Source organism: Hydra vulgaris, chromosome 13, assembly GCF_038396675.1.
Source record: "Hydra vulgaris chromosome 13, alternate assembly HydraT2T_AEP".
NCBI lineage: Eukaryota > Metazoa > Cnidaria > Hydrozoa > Anthoathecata > Hydridae > Hydra > Hydra vulgaris.
In genome coordinates, this window is record NC_088932.1 from 39,465,032 (window position 1) to 39,480,000 (window position 14,969).

Below are 14,969 nucleotides of genomic sequence, written 5' to 3' on the forward strand. Positions count from 1 at the left end.
ATCATGTCCGTAGAAACACCGCGGACATTTTTTGTGAGAATTTTTGTATCAAAAATGTTTTTTATCAAGTGGAGAATGAAAGTTTGAAACTAAACATATGAGCTAAAATAAAACAACGGCTCGTTGTATGTTTAGTAAAGATTTTCTTCCCTCTTGCAATGTTTTATGTTATACAACAAAATTATCATTATATATGATTAGCAAATCACTGCCAGCCCTTATTTTATGAAATAACATTTTAACAAGTAAGTTTCTTATCTATAGTGTTCGTAACGTAATGTTTATGTAAAAGTCATGTAATTCTTTTTAAAATTTTTTTGCATATAAATCATTCTTTTTACCTTATGAACCTTTCCTTAACCTATTTTAAAATTTCTTTTTTTAACTTAATCTAAACTCTCGATTTCTTTCCGCACAACATCAAAAAAAAAAAAAAAAAAAAAGTACAAAATCAAAAAACACTAAAAAATTAAAAAATTAAAAATATAAAAATATATTATAAAATAAATACAAAATAGAAAATGTACATATTTACAAACACTTGCGAAATCTATACATTGTAAAAGTTTAAAAAACCTGAGTTAATGTAAATTATAAAGAAAAATTGTAAATAATTATTATTTTGTAATAAAAGAAAAAAAATCTTTTTTTTTTGTCAATTTATAATTTTCTGGTGTTAATTTGTTAAACTAAATACCAATTGAACCTCAGACCTTATATGTGGAAGTATAACCTCCCTCCGCCTCCACCAAATTGTTAATAATATGAAAAATTCACTTAAACAATTCAAATCTGAATCGAAGCGTTTTCATTATCTGTGGACTTTAAGATATTAATTTTTTTTCCTTCTTAGCAAAAAAAGCGTTTTTCAATTACTTGCCATTTTTTTTTTATTAATTATTTTATTTTTAGTTATACTTAAAAGAATTTATGTTAATAAAGGAAATAGCTTGCTATAACTAATAATTATATATTAATTATAATATATAATTATACCCTATATAATAATTATATATATATATATATATATATATATATATATATATATATATATATATATATATATATATATATATATATATATATATATATATATATATATATAATTATACCCTAGCTATAGTATATTATAGCTAGGGTGGATTTACATCTTAGCAGTTATACCAACTGTAACCTTTAAATATACTTTATATTGAAACATAATTTACACATTTCTTAAATATTTGGTGAATTATGTAGGTTTTTATCACAATTTTATATACTTTATTCAGTGACGGATCCAAGGGGAAGGCGGAGGGATTGGGGATGGGGTTTGCATCCCCCCTACCAGAATCTGAAAGTCCTAAAATATCTCAGAAGTTGAGGACTTTTTTTGTTTAGGAGACGCCAAAGTGTACAATACAAAAATATTTAAACCCCCCACCCCTATCACTACCAAAATTCCCGGAACCGTTATTGACTTTATTCTGAAAAACAACCTATTATGAAGCTGTAACGTGGTTTGGTAATTAAACGAACAGTTTTCTTCTTGTTCTGACCATCGGTTTAATTATTTTAATATAACTTATACATTATAAATTTTATCCAACAGCGAAATTATAGTAAATGAAGGAAAAATTAATATTTTTTTACACGATTCTTGAATATTTAATTCGATATTTAAATTGAGGTTGGAAACTAACTTAAATAAAGATTAAAAAAAAAATATATTCAAACTATAAAATAAGTAATTTTAGCTATTTTTATTTGCTCAGCTAATTAAAAAAGTAACTATTTTTTTATCTAGCTGTCCGTGTTTACCAAGCCTGAGTTTTCTCCCAGTTCCAGGCTTTAAAATATATATTTGCCTCAGAACCGCATGATTTAATCTTTACTTTATCCAATAGCATAACGTTGTTGTTCGCAGATGTTTTGATTTTTTTCAATATGGTAAACCGGAAGAAAAACAAGACGTTTGTTTAAGTCCGTTTGTTGTCATAAAAACAAACAATTGTTTTACTAAACAAACTTAACGTAAATTTTAAAGTAAATTTATTATAAAGTTGTATATTTTAAACAGTGATTTAAAAGTATTTTTTACAAAAGTTCTTAGGATTTTAATTTTTTTTGTTTTTAAGTAATTGTTCAAATAATCAAAAATTATCATATATTATTATAGTGACATTTTGTTATCATACCTTAATCGTATTTTATTATAATAAAATACCATATTCAAATAAATTTCATGTTAATTTTTTTAAAAAAAGTAGAGGGCTTTTTATATATTTATATGGTTTGTGAGAAAAATTAATCAAAAGCTTTTGTTTAGAGATTGTATATATATATTTATATGAATAACTTAAATGAGATTAACAAAACTGAAGATTAATTATACATAAAATTTATTTACTATGGCATCATTATCAGTGCTACTGCTTTTGGTTTTTGCTTATGTTCATGTTTCATGTGACAAAAGTTTTGTAAAAGATTTAAATAATCTACTACGATTACTCAAATACGATCGTTTCATTAGAGGAAGTCAAGAGGATAGTTTGGTTCCTCAAAACAAATACCATGATGATATAAGAAGAAGTTTTATTTATGATTATGCGGATGACAAAAAAGCTGAAATCTATGATTTTGATCAGAAATTATCTGATGTCATTAGCAGCAGAAAACTTGTTGATGATGATGATGATGATGACGGTGATGAGCAAGAAAGCCTAAATAATCTTAGTGATACTTCTGAAACTGTAATTCTATCATTGAAAATGCCTCAAATTTCACCAAAACAAGTAATATTTGTAAAGTTTTTATTTTATTTTAGTAATTTATATTCATGTTTGCTTAATATCATTTTTTTTTCAATTTTTACTTTTGTACCCACAAGATATTTTATCTCATAACATTTGTGATTATTGGAAATATACACATTATCAACTTCTTTAATAGTTTTTTTAAGTTGCCATTTCAGATTGCAGATTCTAAAAGTTATTTTTTAAAATAATAGAAAACATGCCAAAGTTCTTTAAAATAAATTGCATTAATTTGATGTTGAAGTGTTAAAAATATACATTAACAATTCTAATTTATTACTTTTTTATGACATTGCAACAATCTCAAAAAAAACCATTATATATTGGTTTATCATTTATTAATCTGCTAAACATTTACTACTCCCCTTTGCCAAAACTTGTCAGCTGTTATATGTACATTTATTTATGCTGATCTTATGTGCTAGCTTCTATGTGCACATATTTATGCTATATACACATATTTATTTCTATGCTGATATATCAATTGATGTATAGATATCTTTAAAAAATAGTTTTTCAGCAAATAATTGCATCCCCAAACCCAAGTTAGCCATTATAGGAGTCCTCTCATTTTTAAATTAAAAAACAAGAAATTGTGGTCTTTTTTTTTATTGTTATATACAAACATAAAAATCTCTCAGATTAACAACTCTAATACAGGAATCTTAATAAAGTAGGCTGCTTAACAAACAAGAACATTAGAATTTAAAACCTCCTGCTTACAAAGCAAGTACATCTAGCATTGAAGTTGCATATATATAAATTTAGTGCATTGACAGATCAATTTTTGCAACAGTAAACATTGATCTGTCAATGCACTAAATTTAAAATTTAAATTTAGTTAAATTTAAAAATAATGTAGTAATTAAAATAATACTTCAAAGATAGCCATTCATACAAAGTATCTAAAGTTTTACAATTAGTTTAGTTGATCACAGAGTTGATCAATTAGATCAAGACTTACTTGTTAAACTAGAATAATTAGAACTATTGTAGATGTTTTAAAGTTTTGTAAAAGGAATTTTTTAATTAACTTGTCATCTTAGCAAAAGCCCAGAAGAAAAGCAAAAATTTTAGGTTGATTATCCTTGTTGATTTAGGCTTGCATAGATATTATAGTATTAACAATGTGCATGGCTGGTATCTCTTTTCTAAATACACCCATTCATGCAAAGCAATGAATGGGTATATTTAGAAATGAGATACCAGAAATGAATTCCATACAGGGACAAATAAGAAATGAATTCCATACAGGGACGAATAAGAAATAAATTCCATAAAGGGACAAATAAGAGATTTATAGAGATAGAGAATGGAATCAGGATAGAGAAAAAAGTGAGCACAATAGAAAGATGCAACCTTAACAGGTGCTAATTTAGTAATCAATTGTATATATGGTTTCCATGAAAGGTCAATAGTAATTGATAATCCAAGAAGACATCTTTGCCTAGAAAGCCTTATACAAGACACTTGTGTGACTTTAGCATGCTACTGTGTATTATAAAAGTCACTTCTGTGACTTTTGCACGCTACTATATATATACATATATATATATATATACATATATATATATATATATATTTATATATATACATATATATATATATATATATAATATATATATATATATATATATATATATATATATATATATATATATTTCACAAACTTTCTTAAATAAGCTGGAATTTTTACCAAATTGCTCTATATTATTTCAATTTAAAATACAAACACAAAAATTGTAAATTTGAATGGTTAATAACTTTTAATTGTTTTTTTGAAAAAGCTTCTTTGCAAAATTTTAGAAACAGTATCATACCCTGCAATTAAAATATATTTTTGTAAACAAAAGCAAAATTTCAGGCCAAAATGTTTGTGAAGTTTAATTATTTAATTACTTTGAGATATTTCAAAGGCAGCGAATATAACTAATTGCCAAAATATTTGTAAAATTTTATAATTCAATTACTTTGCAATATTTTAAAAGCATGGGAAAAGCTAAGGAAAGTTCCGAAAGGAAATAAAGGAGTTAATTATAAAAGCTGTGGAAAGTAAAAATGACTTATAGGCAGATTTCTGAACTTTGCAATGTTTCTAAACCAGGAATAATTCACATTATGAAAAGATTTCATCTGCGCTAAACTATCGAAAGCAAACCTCGCTCTGGAAGACCTAAAGTTACAACTGAAAAATCTGATAGATTATTAGTAAGGTATTCCAAAAATAATCCTTTCAAGACTGTTGTCAAACTTAATTCATTTTTGCATCAGTTTCATGGCACAACTGTAGCGTTGATTCAACTAAACTTTGATTATGACAAAATAATCTGTATGGCTGTCGTCCAGTTAAGAAACCGCTAATATCTGCAAGAAATTTAAAAACCAGAATAAAGTTTGCAAAAGATCATATTAGTTGGTCAGTTAATGGGTGGTCAAAAGTCTTTTTTTCTGATGAATCAAATTTTATGCTATTTAGTAGTGACAGAATTAGGTATGTTAGGCGCCCAGTAGGAGACAGATTAATCTAAAATATCAGTTACCCACTGTTAAACACGGAAATGTTAAACAGTGGGAAATGTTATGGTTAGGGGATGTTTTAGTTCCAGCAATATGGGTCCCATTCATTACACAGAAGTTATAATAGACCAGAGAGTTTATTTAGACATCATAAAGCTGTGATATAATGTAATAATGTTATGCTGCCACATGCAAAGCATAAAATGAATGGAACTTACAACAAGATAATTATCTAAAGCATTATGCCAGGTCTTTTTAAGAATATTTTAAATCACAAAATATCAAATTTCTTGAATGGCCTTCACAGAACCCAGATCTCAATCCTATTGAGCATCTTTGGGAGTACGTTGACTGGCAATTAGTTGGTAAAAAAGCAACCAACAAAGACCATTTATTTGCATTGATTAAAGAATGTTGGTATAATATTTCTCAGGATGTTCTCATTAAATTAGTAGATTCAATGCTCATCACTGTGATGCTGTTTTAAAGGCAAACAAATATGCCATCAAATACTAAGTGTTTTATTAAAATTATTTCATAGTTAAATAGATGCTGTTTTGTGATTTTTAGTAGAAGTTTCAGCTTTTTTAGTAGAAGTTTCAGCTGAAATAAATATTAATCAAATTCAGTTGTTTCTAAACTTTTGCACAGAAGCTTTTTCAAAAAACGATGAGATGTTAATTAACCATTTAATTTTGCAACTTTTGTGGTTTGTATTTTAAATTGAAATAATATAAGGCACATTTGGTAAAAATTTCACAGTACTATATATATATATAAATATATATATATATATATATATATATATATATATATATATATATATATATATATATATATATATATATATATATATATATATATATATATATGTATATATATATATATATGTATATATATACATATATATATATACATATATATATATATATATATATATATATATATATATATATATATATGTATATATATATATGTATATATATATATATACACATATATATATATATATATATGTATATATATATATATATATACATGTATATATATATATATATATATATATATACATATACATATACATATACATATACATATACATATACATATATATATATATATATATATATATATATATATATATATATATATATATATATATATATATATATATATATATATATATATGTATATATATATACAACCCTTGGAATTAGGTTCAGCATTCGGCAATGCTGACCTAACTGCCAACTTTAAAGTGTTTGAGGTTGGCAATTTTTTTCCGACCTCGTTTCTGTGTTTTATGGTAAAACCCTTGTATCAAATTTTTTTTCCGACCTGATGATGATCTTTAAAAGATTGAGGTCGGCAAATAATTATCGACCTCATTTTTCCTAAATCCGATATATATATATATATATATATATATATATATATATATATATATATATATATATATATATATATATATATATATATATACAGTATTGTGAAAAAGTTAAGAACCACTAAATAAAAAAAAAATTTTTCAAATAAATTTGATTAATTTTTATTCTATAGATAATAAAATAGTCTTTTTTTTTCAAACATTAAATATAGCATGAGAAAAAAGAAAATTTTTTTTTTTTTGAAAGTTAGTTAATAGAACCTATAAAAAAATAAGGATTAAATATTATGTGTTAATTTTTTTTAATATTTTTTTTGTGAAAAAGTTAAGAACCTCAAAGAATTTTTTGTGCTAAATGCGGCGGAAACGTCTTTTTAAATTTATTTTTCCCTTTTTTTTAAAATATTCTTTTAATGACCTGAGTTATTACCAAAGAACCAATAAAAACATTTGAAAAAAATTAATTTTTTTAAATGCTTTTAAAAAAAGTATTTAATTTCAAACAAAAAAGAATTCTTTCCTTTTGAAAAAATGAGCAGAAAAGCTATTACCTATGAAGATCGTGTAAAAGTGGTGCATTTTCACCAGGAAGGTAAATCCGCTTGCAAAATTGGAAGAATAGTAAAGCGATCACATAGTTCGGTGCTAACAATCATCAAAAGATCCAAAGAGACGAAATCTTACGTTGATCGCCATCGTTCTGGAAGACCGCAGCCTTCAGAAAAATATAATCACGATTGTATCGTTCAAAGAACAAAACAAGGTAGCGGGTCGGTTGGAATATGGTGCTGCATGACATATTATGGTCTCGGTATGTTTAAATTATTTGATGGTCGACTCAACTCTACTTATTATGTCGATATTTTAAATAACAACTTGTTACCGTCAATTGATGCACTTGAGCAAAGTGTTCCGTTCATTTTTCAGCAAGACAATGCACCATGTCACAGGGCTAAAATTGTCTCTGAATGGTTCGAAAGTAAAAATATTGAACGTCTAACTTGGCCACCAAATAGCCCATATCTAAATTGCATTGAAAATCTTTGGAGTTGGCTTGATAAAGAGATTGCCAAGAAAGCACCAAGGAGCCTTGAGGAGTTGCGCAATATTTAACCAGCAATACTTGGAAATGTTCCCAAACATATTTTAGAGAATTTAATAAACTCAATGCCAAATCGTATAAATGAGTGCTTAAAAATTCATGGTAGAATTACGCGGTATTAGGTGTTAAAAATTATCGTTTTTTATTCTGTGGTTCTTAACTTTTTCACAATTTTTTTAAAATAAAAATTACCTATAAAACTTTAAATACATTTTTTATATTTGTTTAAAAGTTTTTATCACTATTATTATTTTTTATTTTGTTTGTCTATTTTCTAAAATTTATTATTATTATTCTTTTTACCAGAAAAATATATTCGGTTAAAAAAAAATTTAAAAATAAAAATAAATTATGATTTGTTTTTTTTGTGGTTCTTAACTTTTTCACAATACTGTATATATATATATATATATATATATATATATATATATATATATATATATATATATATATATATATATATATATATATATATATATATATATATATATATATATATATATATATATATATATATATATATATATATATATATATATATATATATATATATATATATATATATATATATATATATATATATATATATATATATATATATATATATATATATTAGGTATGTGACATGAAATTTTTAAATTGATCAAACACTATTACATATATTATTGGAAAGGTCTTCAATTTAGTATTTTAAAGGTGAAAAAATTATCAGAATTGAACAATTCAACAAAAAGTTATGACATTTTAGGTACTGATTTTTTAATATATGGATTTCTTAAAGAAACTGTGATCAAATTTGAAATCTTTCTTAATTGTCATAACTTTGTCAATTCTTAATAAAATACATACAACTTGGTATCAAAATACAACTTGGTATCAAAAGAAAGGTTTTACAAAGGGCAACATCTATATACAAAGTATGTATAAAGGGTGCTAGAGGGGGAGGTCTAAAAAACACTTAAATATCCTAAAAAATGTTGATTTTCGTAAAGAAAATATCAAAATTTTATTGAAATTTAAAATTTTTATCTGTATTTCTAAATATATTCTAACAGGGTACTATCATATATGATTTAAATACTTTAGGTTGACAGGCTAGAAGTCCTTTGGGTGCATCCTCTATAGCTGTAGCTGCACCCTCTAACCTAATATCAAGGTCATTACTTTGTATTTTCATATCTAAATGCATACATTTAAACGTCAAAAGAAAAAAAGAATTTCAGGGATAGGCGTGAAGAGGGACTAATAGAGTACTATTTTGAAACTCTCCACCCCACACCTAGGGTATGGTGGGTTAAAACTCAAATAATGTCTTTTTGTAAAAATAAATATTTATATAAAACACAAAGTTTACATAAAAAAACAAACTCACAACTATATACAAAAACTTAATATAAAAAAAGACTATATACAAATATAAACATCATCAATATAAACATGCACACTTTATATACACCTATCAATAGGTGTATATAGATTCACTAAAAAGTGAATCTGCATGCACTTATTAATAAGTATATGTATAATTGTTGAAAACGTCACCATTCCTGATTTATCTGCCTTCCCTTCTGCCACCAGGAAGTTTGTATTTTAAATGAGGCAGATCTTTACCTCCATTCTGGGCCCATATATGGAAGACCCTTTTGGATTTAGGCCCAGAGTGGCTTTGGCGCCAAACCAAATAATTGCTCCTAGACAAGTCTATATTTTATATAAAAAAAAAAACTCATGAGTTTTTCAAAAATGAAAATAAAAAAAAAATAAAAAAAAACATTTAATGAATTACCAAGGAGGTCTTGGTTTCCACTCTGAGCGCCAGATGGCAGTGATGATGTTGAAGAAGCTGGTAGAATTAAAGTAAATTGAATAAAAATCATAAATATATATTGTTGACATGTAAATATATTTTTTTAAATAAACAAATAAAGTAACAAATAAAATACCGGACTGCAGTAAATGCTCTCCAGCAGCTAAATTAATAAATGATAAAGTATAAATCTATTTCACCTCAATTAACAATTTATTGTTCAAATTAACGCACATTTATTAAAACAATAAAAATCTTACCAAGAATTTCCTTTCTTTTAACTGAAAATTAAAAATTTTGAAATTATGTTTATTTAGTATAAATTCATTAAAAAAAAAAGTTACATCATTTAAATATATCTACCAAGTTCCTCTCTTTTGCGAGCTAAAAAATACAAATTTTAATGAAACATAGGCAATAATACAGCTTTTAGTTAAAAACTAATTAGCTAATTCTAAAATTAAAATGAAGTATTTACCAATCTGCTGCTTTATTGCTGCTAAAATAAAAGTTACTTCAAAAGAGTCAATTCTTTTTTTGCTAAATACAGATCAACTATTTTAATACACTTAATAACAACAATCTTAAAATATACCTATTTCATTCTCTTCTTCTAAATATAAAATCTATAATTTAATCTTGGTGATTTCAAATGAAGCAATTTATGAGTATAAAAATAATTGATTGAAAAATAAAGAAAAGATGAAGAAAATTTGCAATAACCTATTTACAATAAAGGGTGTGTCAATTTTTTTTTTCTTCAAATATCAAAAAAGAGTAGTGAAAAAAAGTATTTTTATGATTAGTTAAGAAAAGAGAAATTTTAAAAATTAAATTTCATTAAGCGCTAGCTTGGTAAATTTTGATATGAATTTTAACTCTTTTGGTCATTTTAACATTTATTATTATTTTTTTGATGAAATTGCACTGATAATTGTTTTTGTATCTATTATCATGATGTACACTACTGTCGGAAAAATTGTGGACACCCTTGAATTTTGTAAAAATGGTAACTGATCTAAGGATTTCATTAAACAATGTACGCAATATTGAACACAAAACACAGTAATAATACAGTTAAGTAAAGTCCATATATAAAAAAACATCAATTAGTAGTCTATTAAATAGCCTTTGGCCCTGATTTAAGCCTATCACTCATTGACAGCTTTAAGCCTATCAGTCATTGACAATGCCAATTTTTCAAAAAAATTAAGTGATAGTTCATGATTCCAAACTCTAATAATTCTGGCCTTGAGTTCAAGGGTATCGTAAAAGTGTGTGTCCAAACCTTCCTTTTTAATGCTGACCAGATATTTTCAATTGGGTTCAAGTCAGCAGACTGAGAGGGCCAATCCAAAGTCTGCCAAACTTTACTCTTAATAAAGTCTTGAACCACCTTAGCCGTATGGCAGGGTGCACCATCATCTTCAAGCCTAAACTCCTGATTAGCCCCAAAAAGAAGTCTGGCTGACCTACTGACCTGACCCTCTAACACTTTCAAGTACCACCTTGCATTGCAAGTCTCATCAGGCTCCAGTAAACGAATACATCCACCCCTCCAACTGAAAATGCTCCCCACATCATTACAGCAGCAGGATGCTTTATAGTGGGTATCACAAATTTAAACCTTTCCCCAGTTTTTCTCCTCGACCTAATTTTCCCACTGTCATTCCTAATGCAGATTCTGGTCTCGTCTGTGAATAACGCATTTCTCCAAATGTCTGCATTCTTCCCCATGAACTTCTTTGCAAAAGCCAGTCATAGCTTCAGGTATCTGTCAGTCAGCAGGGGCTTTCGAGGGGCTATACGTGACACCAACCCTATCCTGATTAAATTCTCAAGGATAGTTGAGGTGGCTGCATTGATTCCCCTGCTCCGAAGTTCCTGTTATAAGCATTTGCTTGACTTTGTGGGAGATCTTCGTACCGTAAGCTCCAACACTCACAAATCTCATTTTGACAAGATACGTTTTCTCCCACAGTTTCTCCTGGAGGAATCCATTGAACCATCTTCTTTGTATTTCTAAAACAGAAATCAAAGCAGAATCATAATTGAGCACTTGCATTCTGCTAGCATCTACCAAAGTTTTTAAAAATGTCAAAATGTTTCCCCACCCCCCAAAATTTTCACGTATACGTACCTTTATATGAGAAATCCCCAACATTGATGATATCTGTCTGTATGAGTACCCCATACCATGCTGCTTCACAACTGCTAATTTCAAATCATTAGATCTTTCCTACTTCTAGGTGGCATAATAATCTACTAATAATCAAAAAATTTCTAAAAACGATGAAAATGTAATGTTAAACAACAACAATAACAATAAGAAACCATAAGAATACTCAACAAAACTAAACAGCACATACGGACCAAATGTAATTTCACTTTACAAATACAAAGAAAGAACAGAAAAATTTCTATAATATGCATTGTAAAATATCACACATAGCCGCTAAAGTTAGGGTTTTTACACAAACTTTACTATATATAACATTTAAAAAATATTTTATACCACAACAAAAAATTTTCGCATAAAAAAACCAAGGTAACAGTATGCATAAACAATGCAAGAACACGTAACGTGATTGTTTTGGTTGATTTTTTTTTGGCACAAAGTGATGAGAAACATAATTTTTCGTAGTGTCCAAAATTTTTCAGACTGTAGTGTACAACGTTCTGAATAATACTAAAATTTAAAAATGCATATTTATATTAAGTAAGCGCTGGTGTTACCTAATAATCATAATTACAAGGCAATGCCATAAATTGATTCCCCCCCCCCCCCCCAAACAAAAATAAAAACGGGCATATGGGCTTAAAATTCTAAAACAACCTTCTACAATTAGGTATTACAAAATTACTCCTTTAATTGAAAAAGAGGCCCTAAAATAACACCTTTTCCCAAATATCGTAGGGCCTACCCCATCCCCCATTAGGGGGTTTAAGCTAGACTAATCACAACCTTGTTACAAAGTATTTTTCTTTACAAAATAAGCATTTTTCATTGTTCATGTAATTCTTGCCCGCGAATAGAATATAAAAACTAACCCTGTCGACAATTTTAACTATTAAAAGTATTAAAGATACAAGTTTTTAATTAAGACATCGCTTTTTAGTCTTTAGCTACTCCACCTGCATTTTAACAAGGGTTGCCATATCTTTTTTGCTTCTATTTCTTGACATTAAATGTTTACTTGCAAGCTGAGCACGTATATAAGATTATCTTCTCTCGTGTGTGTAAAAATGGCCTGCAGCTTCAGTTACCATTTTGACGCATCTTTCAACTGACTGTGTATGAAAAGTGCAAGAAGGAACTTCCATAGGATAGTTCACAAACTCTTTGATGGTGGCAGATGTAAGAGTGCAGGTAAGTGGTGGCTCAGTTACATTTAAGTCCCATGTTATAAAATTTTCTAGCTGATCAGCATTAGAATTTATTTCTGGTGTTTTTCTTACTCTGATACTGCTATCTCCAACTTGAGTTACATTATCTCCTTCTCCTCGAATTTTAAGAATTTTAGTTTATAGCTTCTTTTTTTTCTTCTGTATTTTTACTGCAAAGCATGGGTTGTAAAATGGCTTCCGAATGTGCATACCATGCTGATCGCCTAATTGTTTGCATAACAATATTTAAAACATTTTTGTTCTGTGTTCTAAGTAGCTCTAGTTGATACAAAGCATGTCTAGGTCCCTCTATCCATTTTGATTTCACTTTAATGTTAAACCAGTTAGGTATGTAAACACTAACAATAAAATTTACAATCATTTGTAAATTTTCCAGATTTTCACCAGTAAGCCCATGATTTGACACCCAAATTCTGCAAAATCGATGTGCTGTTGTTAGCCATCTACTGTAACAGACTTTCCAGCATTGCTAACCTGCTAGGCAGAATTCCAGTCTTTATTGCTTGGCAAATTTGATAGGCATAACTTTGATCAGTGCTTAAATCCTTAATAATCTCCTGACTAAAATATATTAAAGAAGGACCTAAATTTATTATAGTGAAGTTTGAGTTGATTTCAATTTTAGTTGCTGTGTCAAGCATTTTCCAAGTGGTCCAAACCATTTATTATAAGAAAGTGTCTATCTAAATTTTCAATTAAATGTCTTAACTCTAACTCACCAGTGTGTAGATCACACAATCCAAACTAACCTGTTTAATTTTTTTTTCTACCCATTGCATGACACCACCTGCCCAACCTGTAGTTACATTTGTGCTATCTCCTCCAATAGCCATAAAATTTTGAATTCGATTCTTACTTGTTAACCAGTCAACCAAGTGATCTGCAATAACTTCTGCTTTTTTTTTACCAGCTGTCACATTTGGAACAAAATGAAAAAGATAGTCACCTCCAGGGTCTTTTACAACAGAGTAATGTTCCTCCTTAATAAGGCCAGGAAAATTTTTTCATTCACCTCTATAAACATTTTTGTAGCATCTACCTTCCCATAAAAAAAAAAGCATGTAACTGGTTTTTTTCTAGGTCTACCTCAAACTTATTGTCTAATTCTTTTGCTAATTTTTCTTGAGCCCAATTGATCTTGTTATGATCTATAATAAGATGGAAATCACTCTTGCTTATAAGTTTTGGATCTATCAAAGTAGCTGCTTCTCTTAAACTTGTTTGATGTCTCATGCTAGCCAGAGCGATTTTTTTGATTTTCATAGTATTATACATTGAAAATAATTTGATTCAGGGAAGATTTACAGTTAGTTAGACTATCTACTTGGATTATATTCTGCTCACGATCATCTTGAAATGCTAAAGAGGAGCCATTTGCGTAAACTGTTGCAACAGTTTCGTGACACATAATCCTAAAAAATGAAAATAAGTTCTTTTTATTTTTATTCAGTATCTAAACAAAAATATATGCAACTTTTATTCTGTCCCTAAACATTATTCAACAACTTATTCAACACCCCACCTACTCAATTTCATATTTTTCTACAAAAATGCTATATAAATCTTAAATTCTAAATAATAATTGTACCCCATTTAAATATAGAATATAAGTAAACAAAACTTTTACAATGAAATAGATATTTTGATAGAAAATAATAGTTTTAAACTTACTTATTCTGTGTGACTGAAAAAAAGATATAGATTCATTTTCATTCAGACAATCTAATTTTTCAAGTTTGTCATTTGTTTTATCTGGCTTAAAATAAAAGTAATATATATATATATATATATATATATATATATATATATATATATATATATATATATATATATATATATATATATATATATATATATATATATATATGTATATATATGCATGTATTTGTATATATATTATAATAAATTTATATATATATATATATATATATATATATATATATATATATATAT

General features: G+C 27.0%; 1 protein-coding gene across 1 annotated transcript in view; it reads left to right on the forward strand.

Annotated features, from left to right (window-relative positions):
* Window positions 1-2,300: 2,300 nt before the first annotated feature.
* Window positions 2,301-14,969, forward strand: part of LOC100212498 (peptidyl-glycine alpha-amidating monooxygenase B) — a 62,143-nt gene continuing 49,474 nt past the window's right edge. Inside the window, exon 1 of the mRNA XM_065815349.1 lies at window positions 2,301-2,774. Within this exon, the coding sequence (XP_065671421.1) occupies window positions 2,391-2,774 (384 nt within the window). The 5' untranslated portion in view covers window positions 2,301-2,390. The remainder of the gene's footprint in view (window positions 2,775-14,969) is intronic.